This window comes from Nerophis lumbriciformis, linkage group LG27, assembly GCF_033978685.3.
Source record: "Nerophis lumbriciformis linkage group LG27, RoL_Nlum_v2.1, whole genome shotgun sequence".
Taxonomy (NCBI): domain Eukaryota; kingdom Metazoa; phylum Chordata; class Actinopteri; order Syngnathiformes; family Syngnathidae; genus Nerophis; species Nerophis lumbriciformis.
The window spans coordinates 17838727-17862873 of record NC_084574.2 but is presented as its reverse complement, the minus strand read 5'-3'; the positions used below and the strand labels follow the sequence as shown (position 1 = coordinate 17862873).

The 24147-nt window shown below is 40.0% G+C and overlaps 1 protein-coding gene across 3 annotated transcripts in view; it reads left to right on the top strand.

Moving 5' to 3' along the window:
• Positions 1 to 24147, top strand: part of add3a (adducin 3 (gamma) a) — a 357656-nt gene that overhangs the window by 230553 nt on the left and 102956 nt on the right. For all 3 annotated transcript variants that reach the window (XM_061922748.2, XM_061922749.2, XM_061922752.2), the window contains one exon: positions 13289 to 13533. In XM_061922748.2, coding sequence (XP_061778732.2) covers positions 13339 to 13533 — 195 coding nt within the window. In that variant the 5' untranslated portion in view covers positions 13289 to 13338. The remainder of the gene's footprint in view (positions 1 to 13288; positions 13534 to 24147) is intronic.

Here is a 24147-nt window from a genome sequence, read left to right as displayed (position 1 = left end):
CTCTTACTTTGTTCAAGGATTATAATACAGATGTTGTATCATAGTGGCATTACCACAGGTAACAATAATTATTACACTGTAGCAATAATTTGTATCAACAAAATGATATCTACATATAAAATACAACCCCAAAATAGACACAGTAGTGATTTCAGCAGGGGTATCAGCACTTTTTAAACGCCCAGTTTTAGCTTCAAATATGGGCGGGTCTGCATCACCTGGTGAAGTCTGAAGGCTATACTAAAAAAAGTGCAGTTTCCTTTAAACATGGATCATGCCCACTGTGTTTGTGTGTGGCTGTGTGCGTATAGGCATACACTAATGGGTTTGGACTATAAATCACTGAAAGTATAGTTTGTGTGGGTGTGTGTGTGGATATAATTAGCTGCCTTACAGATTCTTTCCTGGTATTGTTACAGTTGGGGTTGTAATGTAACCCACAAGGCTGTCCTATTTTAAGAGGTGGCGGCCTGTAGATACACAAGCAGTCACACTTTGGAGTTCTCCACAAGCACTCGATGTGGGTGTTTGTCTGGGACATTGCCCAGTGCCCCCAATGGAACTACAACGGTTTCCACCTCGGACCAACTATTTGAACCAGAATAAAAGCATAGATTTTTACGGCTCTGCACCAAATGCACACTAATGCTATCTAGTGTTGTAACAATATTTTGGTACCGGTACCCAAATTAATTTGGTACTTTTCTCAATAAAGAGGACCACAAAAAATTGCATTATTATTATTATTAACAAAAAAACTTACGGTACATTAAACACATGTTTGTTATTGCAAGTTTGTCCTTAAATAAAATAGTGAACATACTTGTCTTTTATTAGTAAGTAAGCAAACAAAGGCTCCTAATTAGTCTGCTGACATATGCAGTGACATATTGTGTCATTTATCATTCTATTGTTTTGTCAACATTATTAAGGACAAGTGGTAGAAAATGAATTATTCTTCTACTTGTTCATTTACTGTTGATATCTGCTTACTTTCTCTTTTAACATGTTCTATCTACACTTCTGTTAAAATGTAATAATCACCTTTGATACTTTACATTAGTTTTGGATGACACCAAAAAAAAACAAAATAATATGTTGTGATGCCAAAAAATATCAACGTAATCATAGTAGTATCGACTAGATTCACTACTGTACTTGGTATCATTACAGTGGATGTTAGGTGTAGATCCACCAATGGCGTTTGTTTACATTATGACGCCAGTGAGCTACGGTGTGTAGTAAAGCATGTTTAATAATAATAATACTAATACCGTAATACATTTTACTTATAAGGCGCCTTTGTGGGCACTCGACACTGTACAAAATCAAAACAATACAATCAATTGGATAAAAACAACAACAACAAAGATCAATAAGATTTACAGTGAATAAGCAGTCAGGAGTAGGTGTGTTTTGAGTCTTGATTTGAAGAGGGATATTGAGTCTAAGTTACGAAGGTCTGGTGGTAATGAGTTCCAAAGATGAATGGCAGAGCGGCTGAAAGCTCGGGCACACACGGTGGACAGTTTATATAAGGGGACAGTGAGATGGATGGATGAAGAAGAGCTTAGCTATTCCTCATCCTGCAGGGATGATAAATGTAAGAAACCTACTTTTTTCGTCGCAATGGAGACCAAAACACTGCCGACTGGGGCTGGACTTTAGCCGCTGGCTAGCTAGCCATGTCTTAAAGCACCACTTCCTGAGGGCGTTTCAGTGTTATAAATTCACCTTTAACGTTAGTTTTTAAGACAAAATGTGTCCGTTCTCCCTTTTCTGTCTACACACTGTGTCTGCTTGTAAGTACTCCGTGATTGTGCGCTGCCGAACATGCTCGTCTGCTCGTAAACCAACAATGACACGACGTGATGACAACGGGGGCGCGGGGGGTGACGGAGCGGTACTTTTCAGAGGTGGTATAGTACCAAATATGGTTCATTAGTATCGCGGTACTATACTAATACCCGTATACTGTACAACCCTACTACTATCTATTTGATCCTCCCAGTCTCTAAGCCAATTTGAATCTCGGTTAAAAACATATTCTCTATAGACTCTATGCTCTATATTCTTACTTCAAAAGAAAGCGATTAGAATTGTAAATTATGCAGATTATCATTACCAATGCTCTGTTTATTAAATTAAAAACATTAAAACTGCACGATCTTGTTGACCTCAACACTGCTATTGTGACGTACAAAGCTCATAACCACATGCTGCCTGGGTGTCTACAGGAGAGGTTTGAACCCAGAGAGAATCCCTATGACCTCAGAGGTTCAGCTGTCTTCCAGAAAGCAAAGATAAGAATGAGCTTAAAAAGTAGATGTGTTTCTGTCAGGGGGGTTCAACTGTGGAACAGCTTGGATGATTCCTTAAAATGTTCCAGTTCCATTCACACATTTAAAAAACATTTTAAGACCAATGTCTTGAAAAAATATATCACTCTTGAATCAACACAGTAGTTAATACTATGATCAATGTTAATTAAAATACTGAATGTGGGATATAAATAATAATGGAAGTATAGTCGTTTGTATATAGCATATAAATTGGTACAAAGGTTTAACACGTGTACAAGGATAGTTCACTTGCCTCTACTGTGTATATAATTGAACTGTGTTTATGTTGTGTATAATGTGTATTTATAATATGTTGTACAAAAGACATTTCATAATTTTCGGAAGTTCATCTTGTACTTGACATTGTTTATAGGGTTAGGCGCAATGCGTGTTCAACTTCAGCCTAAACCCTTTCGGTCTGCAACATTTTCATTTTCAATCTATGAATGTTCAACTGTTTGTTTATTTTGTTGAACATTGACCGAAGAATAATAAACTATAAAAAAAAAATTATATGATATATTTTTACTCCCTGGCGTTCAAATCCAGTTAGGTAGGATATCTTGGTCATTTTTATAAATGTTTTATTTATTACATTTTAGTATCTTTTGGTGATATATTTTGCACTTCTTTTAAGGTGTATTTTAATATTGCATTTTATTCATCCTTCTGGGTTTTAAAGTAGTTTCCTATGTCTGTACAGGACTTTGGCCAACTGGGGTTGTTTTTAAATGTGCTTAATAATTGAATAAACTAAACTGAACTGAACTATTAACCGAGAGAGGTATCAGAGACGCAGACGACCGCACGAACCTCCTCAAAAAAATTATTTCAAATGTTTTTTTTTTTTTTCTGTGGAAACAAGTTCAACTGTGAAGAAAATCTTGCATGCAAAAGTATTTACATTATATGCATTATTTTTTGACTACTTTTCATAGTAATTTTCTTAAAAGCAGGGGTCCTGCCAGAAATTCTGGCCCCCGTGATCTCCTCCCCTCAGTCAATACCTGCCAGTCAGGGCTCTTGGAGTTGTACCAACTCTTCCTCACTGCAATGCGCCCCTATTTAAAATTAGTCTAAAATCGTGTCTCGTTCCCGTGAACCCAATATTAATTAATATATTGTCACACTCCTCGCACAAACTATGCAGTGGATGTACAACATGATGTAAACTCTTGGAAGTTGAGCTACATTAATGAAGACCTTTAATATGCCACTACTCTCCAGGCACTTGCTCAATACAACACTGGCATTGAAGCAGGAGTTTAGAACATTTTTGGAGAGATCCTCCCATGTCGTATATAAATATATCATCGTGCCAGCGTTGTTTATTGCTCCTCATACATTGTTGCTGCATACTTTCACATTTAAAGGTCCTTGACTAGAAAATACAACATAAACACAATTGCTAATAGAAATATAATGGCACCTCTGTTTTATATGCCACACTTTTCATATGATTCGGAAAAATTTGTCTTGGTTATCATACAGCCAAACATTGCATATAGCACATTAGTCTCTTTGTTCATGTATCATTAAGCGGAAACAAATAATCTCAAGTGAAGACTACTTAGTCTCTATGCCTTTTCTCTTTGCATTTGAGTTTGGCTTGATGTGAATCCACCATTTGGCCAAAGAAAGTTGCAGAACCCTAAAAACACCATTGAAATCATAAAAAGTGGTATCTGCTTGGCTCTTCCGTTTTCGCTCCTCGCTGTCTTTGCCAACAAGAATCTTTAAAAAAGGTAATAATACATGAAATTGTATCCATTGCATTCAATTATACACTTGCATGTTTTTTTTACATCCATCCATCCATCCATCCATCTTCTTTTGCTTATCCGAGGTCGGGTCGCGGGGGCAGCAGCCTAAGCAGGGAAGCCCAGACTTCCCTCTCCCCAGCCACTTCGTCCAGCTCCTCCCGGGGGATCCCAAGGCGTTCCCAGGCCAGCCGGGAGATATAGTCTTCCCAACATGTCCTGGGTCTTCCCCGTGGCCTCCAACCGGTCGGACGTGCCCGAAACACCTCCCTAGGGAGGCGTTCGGGTGGCATCCTGACCAGATGCCCGAACCACCTCATCTGGCTCCTCTCGATGTGGAGGAGCAGCGGCTTTACTTTGAGCTCCCCGCGCATGACAGAGCTTCTCACCCTATCTCTAAGGGAGAGCCCCGCCACCCGGCGGAGGAAACTCATTTCGGCCGCTTGTACCCTTGATCTTGTCCTTTCGGTCATGACCCAAAGCTCATGACCATAGGTGAGGATGGGAACGTAGATCGACCGGTAAATCGAGAGCTTTGCCTTCCGGCTCAGCTCCTTCTTCACCACAACGGATCGATACAGCGTCCGCATTACTGAAGACGCCGCACTGATCCGCCTGTCGATCTCACGATCCACTCTTCCCTCACTCGTGAACAAGACTCCAAGGTACTTGAACTCCTCCACTTGGGGTAAAATCTCCTCCCCAACCCGGAGATGGCATTCCACCCTTTTCCGGGCGAGAACCATGGACTCTGCCAAATGTGATTTATGTTAATATCTTTGGGTTTCTGGGACTGATTCAAGTTAAAGTTAAAATTTAAAGTACCACTGATAGTCTCACACACACACTAGGTGTGGTGAAATTACCCTCTGCATTTGACCCATCCCCTTGTTCCACCCCCTGGGAGGTGAGGGGAGCAGTGAGCAGCAGCTGTGGCCGCGCTCGGGAATCAAAATTAATTAATTGATTAATTGGATTTGCAGTATCCATCCATCCATTTTCTACCACAGCCTATCCCAGCTGCAATCGGGCAGAAGGCGGGGCACACTCTGGATAAGTCGCCACCTCATTGCGGGGCCAACACAGATAGACAGACAACGTTCACACATTAGGGCTAATTTTAGTGTTGCCAATCAACCTATCCCCTGGTGCATGTCTTTGGAGGTGGGAGGAAGCCGGAGTGCCTTTAGGGAACCCAGTCAGTCACAGGGAGAACATGCAAACTCCACACAGAAAGACCCCAAGCCCGGGTATCGAACCCAGGACCTTCTTATTGTGAGGCACCAGCTCTAGCCTCTGTGTTGCCCGATTTGCATTATTTCTTATGACATTTTTTTTTCAGTTTTTCTACAATTCTAATCTTTTGGAACAGAAACTGAGTTTCCATTGTATTCTAGTGCTTTGCCTTTACTGAGGACTCTTCTCATTTTCCTTTTTGCTGCGACGTGCCGTTTTCTTGCTGCTTTAAGCATTTTCCTGAATAGCAGTTGTCGCCATCCTAAATATGAGTGGCATTTGTTCTTCACCATTGCTGCTGTCATAGTAGGTCTGGCTCTGACTGCACGATTGAAACCCGATTATACTGTACTCTGACACATGCAAAAAAAAACAAGAACACACCTCCTTGGTGAAGGTAATACACTCCAAATAAAACGGGGATGAGAATAAAAGGCAAAAATGTGTACATTGATACCATCCATCCATCCATCCATTTTCTACCCCTTGTCCCTTTTTGGGTCGCGGGGGTGCTGGAGCCTATCTCAGCTGCAAGTCGCCAACTCATCACAGGGCCAACACAGATAGACAGACAACATTCACACTCACATTCACACACTAGGGACAATTTAGTGTTGCCAATCAACCTATCCCCAGGTGCATGTCTTTGGAAGTGGTAGGAAGCCGGAGTACCCGGAGGGAACCCACGCAGTCACGGGAAGAACATGCAAACTCCACACAGAAAGATCCCGATTGAACTCAGGACTACTCAGGACCTTCGTATTGTGAGGCACATGCACTAACCCCTGTTCCACCACGCTGCCCTACATTGATACCGTAGATCTTAAATTAGCTGCCTGTTGTAGAGTGTGTAGAAGGTTTAGTGTTGAGTAAAGTTCCTTGCTTCTAACCTGCTGCAAACGTAATTTGTGCACTTAGGTGAACTTTGCAGCCAATAAACAGTAAGCTATGAGATAGAAGAGGGAGCTCCTTCTGTCAATTAAAAATACAAATGGGTGGAATGCAGTCAATGTCACTGAAGGTTGGTGTGAGAAAACATTTACCAGTCAACAAATGTAATATGACAGAACGGCCCTGCAACAAATCCTCCTAGTGTCTAGTTTTATTTTAATTGTTATTTTTGGAATTTGGTGCTGTTGTTGCTGAGCTAAGAAGGGCATGTCAACGCTAATTCATTAAAAAAAAAAAAACTATCAGCAACATGTTTTTAAATTGTTCTCATTTAAAGGGGAACATTATCACAATTTCAGAATGGTTAAAACCATTAAAAATCAGTTCTCAGTGGCTTATTTTATTTTTCGAAGTTTTTTTTCAAAATTTTACCCATCACGCAATATCCCTAAAAAAAGCTTCAAAGTGCCTGATTTTAACCATCGTTATATACACCCGTCCATTTTCCTGTGACGTCACACAGTGATGCCAATACAAACAAACATGGCGCATAGAACAGCAAGGTATAGCGACATTAGCTCAGATTCAGACTCGGTTTTCAGCGGCTTAAGCGATTCAACAGATTACGCATGTATTGAAACGGATGGTTGTAGTGTGGAGGCAGGTAGCGAAAACGAAATTGAAGAAGAAACTGAAGCTATTGAGCCATATCGGTTTGAACCGTAAGCAAGCGAAACCGAAGAAAATGACACGACAGCCAGCGACACGGGAGAAAGCGAGGACGAATTTGGCGATCGCCTTCTAACCAAAGATTGGTATGTGTTTGTTTGGCATTAAAGGAAACTAACAACTATGAACTAGGTTTACAGCATATGAAATACATTTGGCAACAACATGCACTTTGAGAGTGCAGACAGCCCAGTTTTTATCAATTAATAAATTCTGTAGACATACCCTCATCCGCTCTCTTTTCCTGAAAGCTGATCTGTCCAGTCCAGTTGGAAATGCATCTGCTTTGAGTGTCGCAGGATATCCACACATTCTTGCCATCTCTGTCGTAGCATAGCTTTCGTCGGTAAAGTGTGCGGAAAAATGTCCAATTTCTTGCCACTTTCGCATCTTTGGGCCACTGGTGCAACTTGAATCCGTCCCTGTTCGTGTTGTTACACCCTCCGACAACACACCGACGAGGCATGATGTCTCCAAGGTACGGAAAACAGTCGAAAAAACGGAAAATAACAGAGCTGATTTGACTCAGTGTTTGAGAAAATGGCGGATTGCTTCCCGATGTGACATCACGTTGTGACGTCATCGCTCCGAGAGCGAATATTAGAAAGGCGTTTAATTCGCCAAAATTCACCCATTTAGAGTTCGGAAATCGGTTAAAAAAATATATGGTCTTTTTTTCTGCAACAACAAGGTATATATTGACGCTTACATAGGTCTGGTGATAATGTTCCCCTTTAAACACACAGATGCCGAAACATTGTCTCTGTGGCAAAGGGCAGCAACACAAAACAGGTGGCCAGACTGTAAACAAAAGATTCCAGAGGATCAACTGTAATTGTGACTAAATCTTTACCGCTTATGCAATAACATTTCTGATTGGTTCAGAGTACTTTTTAACGAGATGGGAAAGTTTTTTTGAGCGATGGTTTCCCCACAGATGAAGAGGGCTTAGCTGCTGAAAATAAGCGAATGTGGGGGGTAGTAGTTGTAGTTCCCTGGAGGTCAGAGGGTTAGAGGTTGTGGTCACCTTGCCTCAGGGTACAGGTTGCGGTCTAGCGCCTCTGGAGTAAACACAGTCTGAGCCATCGTTCTGCCACTGAGTCACTGAGGCCCCTTTTACACTAAGCCGGCGAAGGTTATCCTAGGTAAATCCCACCTAACTTTATCCTTGTCCTCACACACACACAATGGTCGTTTAAGACCCCCGACCCCTCCGTCCGCCGGCGCAACACGACCTAGTACGCATGTGCGGAAAATGCACACGTCATAGTCACCTCCAGTGTTGCTTTGTATGCAAGTTCTTAAATTAAATTTAACTTATCTGAACAATATCCAGTGTTGTGGTATTTAAATAAAGTGGAGTCCAATGTGTTGTGGGGCCCTATTGTAGTGAATCACACCTGAGACATCATAAATTAATAAAATCTTTATTGGACACGTGAAAGTAAACAATGTGATAAAGAACATTTTACATCAATCAATCTAGGGATCTAGATATCTGGTCAGGACGCTCCTCACTCTTTTACCTTTACCTTCATTGTCCATTCCTTTTTGGTGACTTTATATAGTCTAGACCTAGACGTTGAGTCTGCGACATACATGGCGGACAATAACTGATACAGTCTGCTTTGCCAGTCCAAATGCATTCGATGTTTTCCGTAGTCTTCCCTCGACGGCCAGGTAATACAAAGCACAGCCTACCTTTCTTATCGCATCCACGGGAGCCCGCATTCTTGTTGTCTCTCCTTCGACAAATGGACACAGTTTTTCGGTAAGTAGAATCACAGCTGATCCGGACATTCGAAAGTTCTCTTGCCGTCTGAGATGCAATCGCGCGTTTTCTTCTCTTAAGGTATTCATGTATGATTCCCACAAGCGTCTGTACATGTAGAAGAATGAGAAACACGGGCATGTCTGGATGACTCGCCTCCATCTTTCCAGTGGTTAGCTCCGGTTGTTGTGAAGCTGGCTGTGGCGCGTTCTTTCTGACGTCACTTCCTGTGTGGGGCGCGGTCTTTCTGACTTCATTTCCTCTCCGAACTCAGTTTGTAAACGATCAATGAGTCCATACAAAGCTAAGATTCGCACTTACCCGTGTAAAAAATGATCCAATGAGGGGAATCTTAAACGATGGTTTAGTGTGGCTGAAACAGGACTTAGGCTAAATAATTATTCATTTAAGGGGTTATCCGGCTTAGTGTAGACATAGCCTGAAGCTGCAGTCACTCACAGCACACCACTCCGCTCCGACGCCATATTCTGTCAAGTTCATGCAGAAGGAGATGTCTGCATCGGTGATAAAAGCACAAAGGGATTCATTCAGAGATGCAAAGCTCTTTTACAAGCGTTAACTCAACCGCCATTGCTCAGTGGGGTCACAACGGGGACAATGATCTCTTGGCAGACACAAAGAGATTGCTAAAGCAGAAAGTGGGGTAGAATTTGGTCAAATTATAAATTAGATATGCTGTCTGCGTATTGATCCATCAATATATTTATTATTGTTCTTATGCATGTACCATGTTGTGCATTTTTCTTTTGTGGCAAGGCAGAATCCATTCAGGCTTGACTCAATTGTTAAACCTGTGCCATTTGTAGTCATCGGATGTGCACGTTTATGTCCGAAAAGGAGTTGGAAGAAGCACGGCTAAAACATTTCATAACAATTTCCAGCACATTCGTTCACCCTTGATTCAATCCACAACACAACAATAAATATCCATAGAGTTCACATGAATAGATGACAGAGACGGGCCTTCAGTGATGTCCGACTTCAACGATTACCTCTCAAAATACAATAATTGATGTCATTGCTGGAGAAATACTATACAGGAACACAATTACGCACTACTGGACATTGAATCAATTAAAATATATATTTTGTGGTACTGTCAAAGTTAAAATTGCAAAAAACATATTAATCATGAAAAAATTAAAAAATTAAATATCTGAAGTCACAATTAGTAGAACCCATTCGAGCTTCCGGGGTTGGCCGACATGGTCTCACAAGATGTAGTTTCTCTTTAAATATCCTTCTTGAAAATGGCCTTGCAAATATATGTGTTATCTTGTCAAATCATAAAAGATGCAGACGATGTGTTTTGGCTGAGTTCTTAAAGTTTACTCCACAGCGTGCTCATGAAAAACATCCAGCTGCGGGCATGGCTACATTAAACAACCTAAACGGGGCTACTGCGCATGCTCTTCACTACTGTGGCATGCTGGGTAATGGAGTTCTTATGTTACCTCGCTCATAACATCACAATATACAGTATATCTGCCTTAGGCCAGCTAGAAGGACTTACTGACAACAACTTGTGATCTGATTGGCTATCGCAACTGTCTGTCAACTGTATGTCCCCGTTCACTTATTGATTCTGAAGGCCCGGGCAGATTTGGTACAGCATGGCAACATAAACTAGCTGAATTCTGATTGGATAAAAACTCTATAACCTAAAAACAACAGCGCTGGAAGGAGCATAATATGACATGAAGAGAATATGAATACTTTTGGATATTTAGAGAAAGTAAATAAACAATTACTTTCATCTATAATTATGATTATCATTTCTGGTTGTTAGGCCAGCAGAGAAGGCCTTGCTGGCCCTGACGGCACACCACTGATAGATAACTTATAAGTTGTGATTCACACCATTTGCTAAATATCTAGTAGTTGCCAATATCAATAAGGTTCAAGATATTTATCAAGTTTTTTTTATATAGACTGTATTGTGCAATAGCTTTGATGATCACAATATAAATTCAGTGCTTGCATACAATTACTGTTATTATTACATATTGATAAACTGCATATAATCTCCAAAAATATAATCTAGGTCAGTGATTTTCAAACTGGGGTACAAGTCAGAGATGTGTATTGAGAGTATGGCCAGCTCAGTTTCAAAATTGGTACCAAACATGGCGCCCTCGAGCAACGTGAGGGGTTTTTGACCAATCAGAGAGAGTATGGCCAGAGGATATTCACGATGATTGGTCAAAAGCCCCTCACGTGACGACAAGGCGCCATGTTTGGTACCAACTTTGAAACAGAGTTGACCATACTCTCTCGATTACGCATCTCTGGTACTAGAGGTACACGGGCACCATATAGTGGTACGTCAAAATAGTACTTGATTAAAGTACAGCGTTGTATTCCTTTATTCAAACACAGTGTAACTGTACAAACTGTGTGTAATGTTACATTGGCCACAAATATTAAATATAATTGTTAAAATAATAATAATAATCCGCCGTGTTTTGATTGAATACTTAGGCCTACAGCACGACTGTATTTTAATGTGAGTCATTATAATGGTACTCGGAAAGCCAAGTGTTTTCTGAGCTGGTATTTGGTGAAAAAATTTGAGAACCACTTACCTTTGGGGCCTTAAAATGTCTAAAATGATCTTAAAATGACATAAACTGTCTTAAATACAATTTTAAAAGGTCCTTAAATATATTAACATTACTTTTATTTGCAAATTTCAGTTTTGCTTTTGAATGTTTTCGATTTTTATTACTACAAAACTGCAGTGCGGTCTTAAATTGCAGGCCACAACCAGCTACCTCAGTGTGCTGCGCACACACCGTGGTTTGTTCTCAATTCAAGGAACAATCTTGTCATAATTATTAGTGAACAATGGTTAAGTGAAAGTTCAATGATGTGTGGCTCCAGAAGTAAACAATGTAGCTGGTAGATAAAAATGTATATGAAGCAGACTGCACCAGCTGCAAGATAACTTTGAAACTTGGAACATTCGGCATGAAGGCATTTTGCTAGTACAAAAACTGGAACGGGTCTTAAAATGTATTTATTATGGTCTTCCAACAAAGTATTTCAAAGTATTCAATTTGAATTATTGAAACCTGCTAATCTGGCAACACTAAATTGGCCCTAGTGTGTGAATGTGAGTGTGAATGTTGTCTGTCTATCTGTGTTGGCCCTGCGATGAGGTGGCGACTTGTCCAGGGTGTATACCGCCTTCCGCCCGATTGTAGCTGAGATAGGCTCCAGCGACCCCGAAGGGAATAAGCGGTAGAAAATGGATGGATGGATGGAAACCTGCTAATCTAAAACAAATCCATAATGTATTTATTACTGACAATCGTAAATTGTAATTATTTAAATTACAAGAGAATTGTAATTTTCGCGATTATAAATATTTTTTACATTTATACCTTATTTTTTTTGTTTCATCACAACGTTCTTACAAGACTCATACTGTAGGTATTACCTGGTCTCTAAAGTCTATGCAAGGGTAACACACGGCACACTGACAAAGCTTAACCTATCGTTACTATAACAATCTACAAGGTTAATACAGTTTGCTTCTCCTTCTTCCCCTCCATTTATCTGCTTTCTTTTGTATTTCAAGTTATCATTACATATATGTATTGTTGCATTTGAAACAGATGTATTGTTGATAATAGAGGTAATTATTGTTATTATTATTTATCAATAGTGCTATTTCTATTGGTATTTGTATTGCTCCATTTGTATTATAATAATGCTCATTGTCATTTTTGTGTTATTAATATTTATTTCATTAACTGCTTCTATGCTATCACTTTTACCATCATATTTGGACATACCCTATTCGCTGATGCTGATCTGTTGTTGTTGTCTCTCTGTCTTATCCCCCTCTTTTCCCCACAATTTCCCCCTCTGTCTTCCTTTTTTTCACTTACCGGTACTTACTTACTTACTTTTCACTTCACTCACTCCCACTCTGCTGCACCAGATAATAATATAAATCCATTTAATAAAGTCAAATACAAATAAGGCAACAAGAGAAGCATCCCACACTTCTCTTTTGTACAGTTAATCTGTATAGCCGATATGGGCATCTACATCAACAATATGATTTGCCTGAGTAGCTGGACAGGACAAAAAACAAAACAAAACAAAAAAAGTCTATGCAAGCCAATTGGTTTTATACTCCATTAGGGATGAGCTGGAGCCTAAACCAGCTGACAGGTGCCCCCAAGACTGGTCACCAGTCAATGACAGGACACACATAGACAAACATCCACATAATACACATGATCGGTATGGATATTGGTATTGGCGGATCATGAAAGATCAGTATTGGAATCGGCATTAAAAAACACTGATTGGAAAATCCCTTTACAGAAGTGTTACAATTGTCATAGCTGCTGCCAAACAAGCAATAACACAACTATTTACTTCTGTTGAGAGCATCCACTGCTTATACTGTATGTGCAGATTTGTTCAAGTTGCGACTAGTTGCAAACCAAATGGACACAAATAGGTTGTTGCTTTTTGTTGACCTAGTTTTTTTATTGTCTCCCTTGATTTCTTCTCCCTAGGTCAGATTCATAGCGGCAGTCATCCAGTGAAGGACCGAGGCAGAACAGGGATGAGCGTGGACGTCCACCACGGGGTTGTGACCACCCCTCCCCCACCCAGTGGCGGCCCCAGGGAGCGCTACTTTGACCGAGTCAACGTCAACGACCCGGAGTACCTCAGAGCCAGGAATATGTCGCCCGATCTTCGGCAGGACTTCAACGTTCTGGAACAGAAGAAACGGGTCACGCAGATATTACAAAGCCCCGTAAGTTAAAATGTCGCGCGCCCCTCAGATACAGTACAGCACACTGCAATGTATGTGCAACTAACAAACTGACAGTTTGGGTGAAGAGAGGATGCAAAAGTGACCCCAAAAGGCACTGCTGTCTTTAGTTGCATAACTACCACATAGGAAATGAAATAGTTATTTATTCATGCATTGACATCTGGTCTTACACTGTCGTATTCAGTGCCAGCTCGACCTTCTCTGCAGGCCTAAACACTACTGTATCAGAAAAAGCACAGATCTACTTTTACAACTTGAACCTAACAGCACATTACTGTCATGTTGAGTAAAAAACTAATTTCAGGGCTGCACTGCTTCACATACTGTATGTGTTTGAATGTTTTTGTCCAATCAGATTTCAGCTTTTATGTGTTGCTATGTTGATGTAATCTGCTCACAGCCTGCAGAATCAAGTTGCTGACGTATGCCGTGACATATTTTGTCATTTTCCATTCTATTATTTTGTCAAAATTATTAAGGACAAGTGGTAGAAAATGAATTATTAATCTACTTGTTCATTTACGGTTAATATCTGCTTACTTTCTCTTTTAACATGTCTGTAACATAACTGTCTACACTTCTGTTAAAATGTAATAATCACTTATTCTTCTGTTGTTTGATACTTTACATTAGTTTTGGATGATACCACAAATTTGGGTTTCGATGCGATACCAAGTCGTTACAGGATCATACATTGGTCATATTCAAAGTCCTCATGTGCCCAGTGACATATTTCCTGAGTTTATAAACATAATATGCATTTACAAAAAACGAAAGTAGATGTGATGCTAAAAAATATTGATGTAGTCATAGTAGTATCCACTAGATACGCTCCTGTACTTGGTATCATTATGCATGTTAGGTGTAGATCCACCAATGGCGTTTGTTTATATTTTGACGCCGGTGAGCTACGGTGTGTAGTGAAGCATGTTTAGCTATTCCTTGTCCGGCAGGGATGATACTTGTAAGAAACTTACTTTATTTGTACTTTATCTGTACTTTTCAGAGGCGGTATAGTACCGAATATCAATCAATCAATCAATGTTTATTTATATAGCCCTAAATCACAAGTGTCTCAAAGGGCTGCACAAGCCACAACGACATCCGCGGTACAGAGCCCATATAAGGGCAAGGAAAAACTCACAACCCCAAATGGGACGTCGATGAATATGGTTCATTAGTATTGCGGTACTATACTAATACCTGTATACCGTACAACCCTATTTACGAGTTGGAACTAGGGCTGGGCGATATGGCCTTTTATTAATATCTCGGTATTTTTAGGCCATGTCACGATACACGATATATAACTCGATATTTTGCCTTAGCCTTGAATGAACACTTGATGCATATAATCACAGCAGTATGATGATTCTATGTGTCTACATTAAAATATTCTTGTTTATACTGCATTAATATTTGCTCATTTTAAACTTTCATGCAGAGAGGGAAATCACAACTAAGTCAATTGACCAAAACTGTATTTATTAAACAGTTATTAAGCAGTGGCACATTTCAAAACAGAAAGTGCTAGATTGTCAGAGACATTTTAAAACAAGCTATTAGTGCACTTTTGTGCATGATGTCACTAAGATGACTTATCAAAACAACACTAAATTGAAGTGCACTTTTTGTACAGAACGCCACTACAATAGTTTAAAAACAAATAAAGTGCACTTTTGTGCATGATGTCACACAAGATATTTCAATAACTGTCAAATAAAAATGAGCTGCATAATAGGAAATCAAATAGTGTATGTCCTTCGCTATGTGGTAGGTTCCTGCTGACGTTATCTCCTTCTGTTGTTGACTATTTTTTTCATACGGGGTTGATGTGGAAATGGTTACTTGGGCATTTTGTTGGGTGTTGCACCGGCCGGAGATGTTGACATGCAGAGTTTCAAGCACTCTTCATTCTCTAGCGGGTGACTTTTGAAATGATGCTACAAATTAGCAGTAATGTTACTTTTTGTAGCAACTCTTTTGCCGCATAATTGACATATTACGGTTGTCTGTTCGACATCTTCCCGCTTGAAGCCAAACCACCGCCAGACGATATTTTTCATGGGAATTAATTATTCTTCCTTCATTTGTTACCAGATTCGCACCTTCTTTCTCTCGTATTACCACTCGCACCACTCCGCGAGCATCACAGCTAACCTTACCCATGCCGCTACCTCTCTGCTCCGCGAGAGCGTAAGACGTTGCACGCGCCACAGTATGTGACGTATGTAAGAAGGTGCGCTTGTTTTATGTCTCTGTGAGAAGGAGAGACAAGAAAGAGTGAGAAACGCATGTAGTGTAATGCCCGCAGCTAAAAGCAACTGCGTGAGAACGTATACTCAAATATCACGATATAGTCATTTTCTATATCGCACAGAGACAAACCCGCGATATATCGAGTATATTCGATATATCACCAAGTTCAAGTTGGAATGCATGAAAAATGGAAAAAAAAATGTTCTTGTCTTACATAGGGATTGTGAATGATAGGCAAAATTCCCCCAAAAAGTGCAGTTCCTAGTCCCATTAAAACATGTCTTTTCTTTGCTAAATTCAAGCCAGGTTATACAGGTTGACATTTAATATGATGTCATGCTCGGCTGCCCCTCAACGGCAAGGCAAGCAGAAACATGCTTTATTGTACCTGAACTAAAGTACATGTTTTAGGAATTGTATTGTGTTATTCAAACACACTGACTAAAAGGTCAGTTTGGATAAGCACATCCTCTCTTTACTTTGCCCTCTTCCACAGCCCAAAGATCTAGATGTCCAAGTATAATTTTGATACTCGACACAGGCCAGATAAATGATAATAATAATAATAATTTAAAAAAACTGCCAAGTACCACACCCTGGCTCAGCTTTACTTCACATAATTCCACAAGTGCCCTTCAGGCCTTCAGCCCTCCTGTCAGGTCAGGTTTTGCTGAGGTTAGCAGCTTATTGTGTACACGGTATTTGCTTGCAAGCACACTTAATGCTGCTGTTTGCTTTTCTATCTTTGGAAGTCCAGATTCTTAAGAATTTGCAGAGTTCTACCAGCACAACAGTTAAGTCATTTTGCAACTCCTTTGAGGATATCCTTCGAAAGATTTTGGTGCTCAAGACTAGAAGGTGTTTTGGCTTGTTGTGTGTTGCACGCAACCTTTCATAGGATCAGAATGCTGTGAATTATAATGGTCTTCAGTTCAAAGGCAGTGTTGGATTGCTTTACATCTCTGACAGAAACTCAATGCCAACCCACGTGAGCTGATTTAAACATAGCTCGGTGTCGCGTCTCTGCTTTGCATTTTGTAATTTGCCCTTTGCACACTCGGTCTCATTTTGTCTGGATGGTACTGCAACCCCCCCAACCTGTCATTTCAGCCCTTATAAGTGTTTGTCCAGCGCTGTTGACTCAAGACTGGTGTCCAACCCAAGTGCTTTTATCTTGCAAGCAGGCCCGGCTCAAGGTTATTTGACGCCCCAGGCAGGAGGAGACCCGTGTTAATTTAAATGTAAAGACAATACCGTATTTTCCGTACTATAGAACGCACCGGTATTTAAGCCGTACCCAGCACATTTTAGAATAAATAAATATGTGTTCATGTATTAGCCGCACCGGACCATAAGCCGCAGACACACTATATTGCCAAAAGTATTCGGCCACCTGCCTTGACTCACATATGAACTTGAAGTGCCATCCCATTCCTAACCCATAGGGTTCAATATGATGTCGGTCCAGCTTTTGCAGCTATTACAGCTTCAACTCTTCTGGGAAGGCTGTCCACAAGGTTGCGGAGTGTGTTTATAGGAGTTTTCGTTCATTCTTCCAAAAGCGCATTGGTGAGGTCACACACTGATGTTGGTCGAGAAGGCCTGGCTCTCAGTCTCCGTTCTAATTCATCCCAAAGGTGTTCTATCCGGTTCAGGTCAGGACTCTGTGCAGGCCAATCAAGTTAATCCACACCAGACTCTGTCATCCATGTCTTTATGGACCTTGCTTTGTGCACCGGTGCACAGTCATGTTGGAAGAGGAAGGGGCCCGCTCCAAACTGTTCCCAAAAGGTTGGGAGCATGGGATTGTCCAAAATGTTTTGGTATCCTGCAACATTCAAAGTTCCTTTCACTGGAACTAAGGGGCTAAGCCCAACTCCCGAAAAACAACCCCACACCATAATTCCTCCTCCACCATATTTCACATTCGGCACAATGCCGTCCGAAATGTACCGTTCTCCTGGCAACTTCCAAACCCAGAATATTTAGGAGCAAGGAAATTTCACAACTGGATTTGTTGCACAGTTCCACGCTGGAAATCACTGAGCTCCTGAGAGCCATCCATTCTTTCATAAATGTTTGTAGAAACAGTCTCCATGCCTAAGTGCTGAATTTTATACACCTGTGGTTAGGACACCTGATTCTGATCATTTGGATGGGTGGCCAAATACTTTTGGCAATATAGTGTATATACCGGTAAAAAAATATTTTGTCAATGTTTATTTACATACCTTAATTGTTTCCAAACGATGCCTGTCACAGGGCAGTAAAACGTAAGATCAAACAAAACAGAAGTCATCGTCATGGACCCACCAGCTGTGGAAGCTAGCTCTCCAATCAGCTAAACAGACTCAATAACTCCACGGTGACGTTTTGGTGAATTTGCAAAACTACAGTGTGTACCCTGCCTTCCGCCCGAATGCAGCAGAGATTGACCGAAAGGGACAAGCAGTAGAAAATGGATGGATGGATGGATGGAATTAATACACAAATAATTGTCACGTTTGGGTCGCATTTTACTGCGTGGATCGTTCTCCCAGGATGCAGACGGAAAACTCTGGAGGCAAGGTACAGGTAGGAAAATGATTTAATGTCCATAAATAGTTCCAAATACAAAAATACAGCGTGCCGATAGCACGGGTAGCTAATGGAGTAGCTAACAAGAAAACACATTCCAAATCTTAGCTCAGGAATCAAGAATACTCAACGTAACGTGTTGCATGAAGCGAATAAGACTGCCAGACCGAGTGTGGCGAAAGGCAGGAATAAATAGCTCTCTTATTAGTGCCCGGGAGCAGGTGAGCGTCCCGAATACTAATCAGAGCCATGTGAAAATAATCAGCACCCATGACAACCAAGGAATACAAACCCAGGGGTGCTGAAACAGAACTAAGGGAGTCTTAAAGGCCTACTGAAATGCGATTTTCTTATTTAAACGGGCATAGCAGGTCCATTCTATGTGTCATACTTGATCATTTCGCGATATTGCCATATTTTTGCTGAAAGGATTTAGTAGAGAACATCGACGATAAAGTTTGCAACTTTTGGTCGCTGATAAAAAAGCCTTGCCTGTACCGGAAGTATCAGACGATATGCGTGACGTCACAGGTTGTGGAGCTCCTCACATCTGCACATTGTTTACAATCATGGCCACCAGCAGCGAGAGCGATTCGTACCGAGAAAGCGACGATTTCCCCATTAATTTGAGCGAGGATGAAAGATTTGTGGATGAGGAAAGTGAGAGTGAAGGACTAGAGGGCAGTGGGAGCGATTCAGATAGGGAAGATGCTGTGAGAGGCGGGTGGGACCTGATATTCCGCTGGGAATGACTAAAACAGTAAATGAATACAAGACATATATATACTCTATTAGCCACAACACAACCAGGCTTATATTTAATATGCCACAAATTAATCCCGCATAACAAACACCTCCCCTCTCCCGTCCGTATAAGCCGCCAATACAACTCAAACACCTGCACAACACACTCAATCCCACAGCCCAAAGTACCGTTCACCTCCCCAAAGTTCATACAGCACATATATTTCCCCAAAGTCCCCAAAGTTACGTACGTGACATGCACATAGCGGCACGCACGTATGGGTAAGCGATCAAATGTTTGGAAGCCGCAGCTGCATGCGTACTCACGGTACCGCGTCTGCGCATCCAACTCAAAGTCCTCCTGGTAAGAGTTTCTGTTGTCCCAGTTCTCCACAGGCCAATGGTAAAGCTTGACTGTCATCTTCCGGGAATGTAAACAATGAAGCACCGGCTGTGTTATCCAGCACACCAGTCAAGGGGTGCATTCTACGGTGGGGGTGCGTTATCCAGCACAACACCTGCCGCAATACACCGCTTCCTACCTACAGCTTTGTTCTTTGCTGTCTCCATTGTTCATTGAACAAATTGCAAAAGATTCACCAACACAGATGTCCAGAATACTGTGGAATTTTGCGTTGAAAACAGACAACTTAATAGCTGGCCACCATGCTGTCCCAAAATGTCCTCCACAATCCGTGACGTCACGTGCCGGCGTCATCGTACCGAGACGTTTTCAGCAGGATATTTCGCGCAAAATTTAAAATTGCACTTTAGTAAGCTAACCCGGCCGTATTGGCTTGTGTTGCAATGTTAAGATTTCATCATTGATATATAAACTATCAGACTGTGTGGTCGGTAGTAGTGGGTTTCAGTAGGCCTTTTAACTGGCAACGGATCATCACAATAATAATTCTAACACAGACACTTTTACATCTGTCAGGATATTCGCTAATGCTAACAATGCTAGCTTGATTACATTATGATAGCATGTACAAATATGCATGAAAACACTCCTACAGACATCACACATGGGACGGTTTAATAGCGTGAATAGTTTTAGTTACATTGTAAAACTTACAAACGTTGCTTGGAATGACGAATGAAAAATCCTTTCAAGCAACAACGCTATGGACAGTTATACTTCCAGTTCAAGGCACGAAAGAGGAATTCCTTTTTTAACCCACAGCACCTGCAATGAGCAAACTCGTCCAAAAGATGGCGCCAACTTTTCAGTCTGTTAATCGGTGTTATATGAAAACTGTTTGTTGAATACAAAACATTATGGCTGTTAGCGAAGAAAATATCATAAATTAGCCACAACATTTTATAAGCCGCAGGGTTCAAAGTGTTGGAAAAAATTAGTGGCTTGTAGTCTGGAAAATATGTAACTTATTTTCTTTTCATGAGCCATTAGCGCCTCTGTCATCTGTTTTGCTGTTGAAATCGGTTTTTTTTGCACTTTAGAGGATTAACTTAATGGTACATACATCCCAATGTACACAATTGGTTGTATTACTCTGTTATATTTTAAGTTAGGAGTTTAATAAAAAAACAAAGCTAAATTTGTGTATTAGATATTTATATTGCACATGTCTATTTGTTATTTACAGTTTGTTTGTGTGCATTCTTAGTCAATGTAGTTTTAACCATAAATCAACGAGAAAAGGTCCTTTTTTTCCCATATTCCCAAACGGTTCTTTCTCGTCTCTTTTTTTAGCTCCAAAACAACGTATCGTGTGCCTAAAGACTTCCTCTCTCTACTCGTCTTTCTCTGTCACTCTCCTTTCTCTCGCTCTCTGTTTGCTTTGATTCCAGTGTTGCACGACTATTGGACTGCTAGATTACATGGTTCTGGTGCTCAGATTGCAGGCTGCATATAAAATCAGACCAATATAGACTAGTCTTGAACTAACGCACACAAATGCTTCATTCAAAAGTTTTTTTTATTTTTACCTCTTTAACTTTGAAACCTTTCAAAGAAATTTGACGGCCTAGACCAGGGGTCGGCAACCCAAAACATTGAAAGAGCCATATTGGACCAAAAATACAAAAAACAAATCTGTTCAGAGCCACAAAAAATGAAAAGCCGTATATAAGTCTTATAATGAAGGCAAGTGTCTATATTAGCTAAAATAGCCTACTATCAAAATTACTGTGTCGCAGGCTATAATAGCCTACTATCAAAATGACTGTCGCAACCTGAAGCAAATCTTCGTTGACAGAAATGTTGAAATTTAATATTTATTCTACACATGTTTACAACATTAGAACACATTAATAAATCAGAGGCTACTTAGAAGGTGAGATAACAGATAAATGACTGTCTTAGAATGGCCAAAGGTATAGATGTGTGTTCAAGTTCAAGGAAATGACAGGCTAGGTGATGTTTGCTGTGGTCTGGAACAACATGGCACACAAACAACTATCTGAAATGCAGCCCATAATACATACTGATAATGTGTCATGAGACATGCAAAACCAAATTATATACAAAGAGGATACGAGTAAAGGATATTAAATTAGCTCAAATATACCTACAAATGAGGCACGATGATGCAATATGTACATACAGCTAGCCTAAATAGCATGTTAGCATGGATTAGCTTGCAGTCATGCAGTCACCAAATATGCCTGATTAGCACTCCAACAAGTTAATAGCATCAACAAAGTGCACCTTTGTGCATTCACGCCCAGCATAAAACTTTTGGTGGACAAAATGAGACAAAGGAGTTGAAGATTTTACATGTAAACAAACTGTTGCATTTGTTTCTATTTCCCCCCCATTTTTTTCCATTTTCAATCCTTTTTTAATAATGCTCCAGGGAGCCACAAGGGCGGCACTAAAGAGCCGCATGCGGCTCGAGAGCCGCGGGTTGCTGACCCCCGGCCTAGAATAAAATAAATTGTACACACAGAGTACTTAAATGAAGTCTCTGTGAAATATATTCTTTAAAAGTCGTAGCTCGGTGGGCTTTTTACCTTTTTTTTCTTTTTACGAGTGAAAAAAAACATCTATTGTTGAAGATTCAGTTATTTATGTGTGTCCATGTTTTGAAGCAGTCGAGTGCAGTTCTGGACTGAATCCCACAGAGGCGCTGTTGAATCGTTTGCATCGAGTTAGAAGTCCAAAAAAATGTACCTCTTGTCACCGATGGAAAATGTAGCTACATTTATACAGAGATCCAATTATTGGTAAAAGTCCTCTAGGCCAGTGGTCCCCAACCACCGGTCTGGGGACCGGTACTGGTCCGTGATGCATTTGCTACCGGGCAGGAGAGAAACATTAAAAAATTTATAAAGGACTGCATTTTCTCCGACTTAACTTTGGCCTGTCCCACCAGACCAGGAGTGTCAAACTTGTTTTCATTGAGGGCCACACCGCAGTCATGGCTGCCATTAGAGGGCTGCTTGTAACAGTGAATAATTAACGAAGTTGCCTATGAATTAAATTTTTTTTTTTTTTTAATTACGTAAAGAGTAAAAAAAAAATCTGCCGATTTTACCAGTTTTTTACAGAAAAAAACTGGCAGCTTAGTTGCCAGTAAAATATTGTACTGTAAAATATATGTTTTGTTTTTTTTATTATTATTTTTACAACAAATTACTGTAAATAGAAATACAGTACTGCTGTTTAAATTTATTTTGGCAACTCAGATGCCAGTTATTTACCATAATAAAATGTGGTACCATAAAATCATCAACCGTAGATTTTATAGTAAAAAAAAAAACAAAAACAAAAAACTGACAGCTCAGTCGACATAATTTTACTGTAAAAACTTACAGTAATATGCTGTAAAAAAAATAAAAAAATAAAAAAAACTCCCTAAATGCTACAGTAAAATCTATTGGTCATTTTTATAGTGTACCATTTGATGGATAACTTGCTTTGTACTCATAAGTTAAGCACATATTTAAGTATTTATTTGGATTTTGACCAACAAAATTAGGTAATATAGTATTTCTTGCAATATTGGATACTATTTTTTTTCCCGGTCAAACTAGAAAAAAACAAAAAAAAAACTTTAGTAAGAAATAAGAAAGTAGAGAACGAAAATATAAGGTATTTTATTGAAACATATTATTTCCAGGCTTTTGCGGGCCATATAAAATGATGTGGAGGGCCAGATCTGGCCCGCGGGCCTTGAGTTTGACACCTGTGCACTCGACACACCAATAAGATTGTTTATAGATGTACAATAAAACTCCTCATGGTAAGATGCCATTTGTTATAACTTTGTTACATGATACAATACACACTAATGAACATATCAAATATAAATGTGCCAGATTGTAGCCAAAGGCTGATTTCCAACTGCATCTCATTGCAAAGAAACACTAATTCAGCGTTATAGTGAGTTGTATTTTTCATGCACTTATTCTTGCTGTATTGATCTGGCACAAGTGGGAAGCCGGTCCCTGAAAATGATGCCTACATTAAACCGGTCTGTGGTGCAAAAAAGGTTGGGGACCACTGCTCTAGGCAGCATTATGGAATAAAGCAGACCTGGGCAAAAAACGACATTTAAGCTTTTCAATCTGCTTAAATGTTTCCAAATTATTTCTTTAAACCTTTGAAAGAGAAAAGTTCCTTCTCTGGGACTGCTTTTGTGTTTGTGCACACGCTCCCTGTGTGTTCAAAACAGATTTGAGTTAACAAAACAAAACCATTTTCATTCAACATAATTTGTGGTTGTGGAAAATATCCATATTTAAAAAAAAAAAAAAGAAAAAAAGAAGCTAAACCACTAATAGTAACATAAGCTACCATTGGTGGTGTTGTTATATTTTTTTGGTTTAAAACATTTAATTTTGAGACTGATGCAAACAGACCCTTGATCTGATTATATCAAGGGTCTGATTACAATGGAGTCTATGGGAGCTGTTCAATCCTGCCCATAGAGCCCCTATAAAAACATCCAAACACCTCTGTCAGGGTTTTATATGCATGATGTAAGTAGTAACAGACGCATTTATAATAACATTTCATATTTACATATTTTGATCATTTTAAAC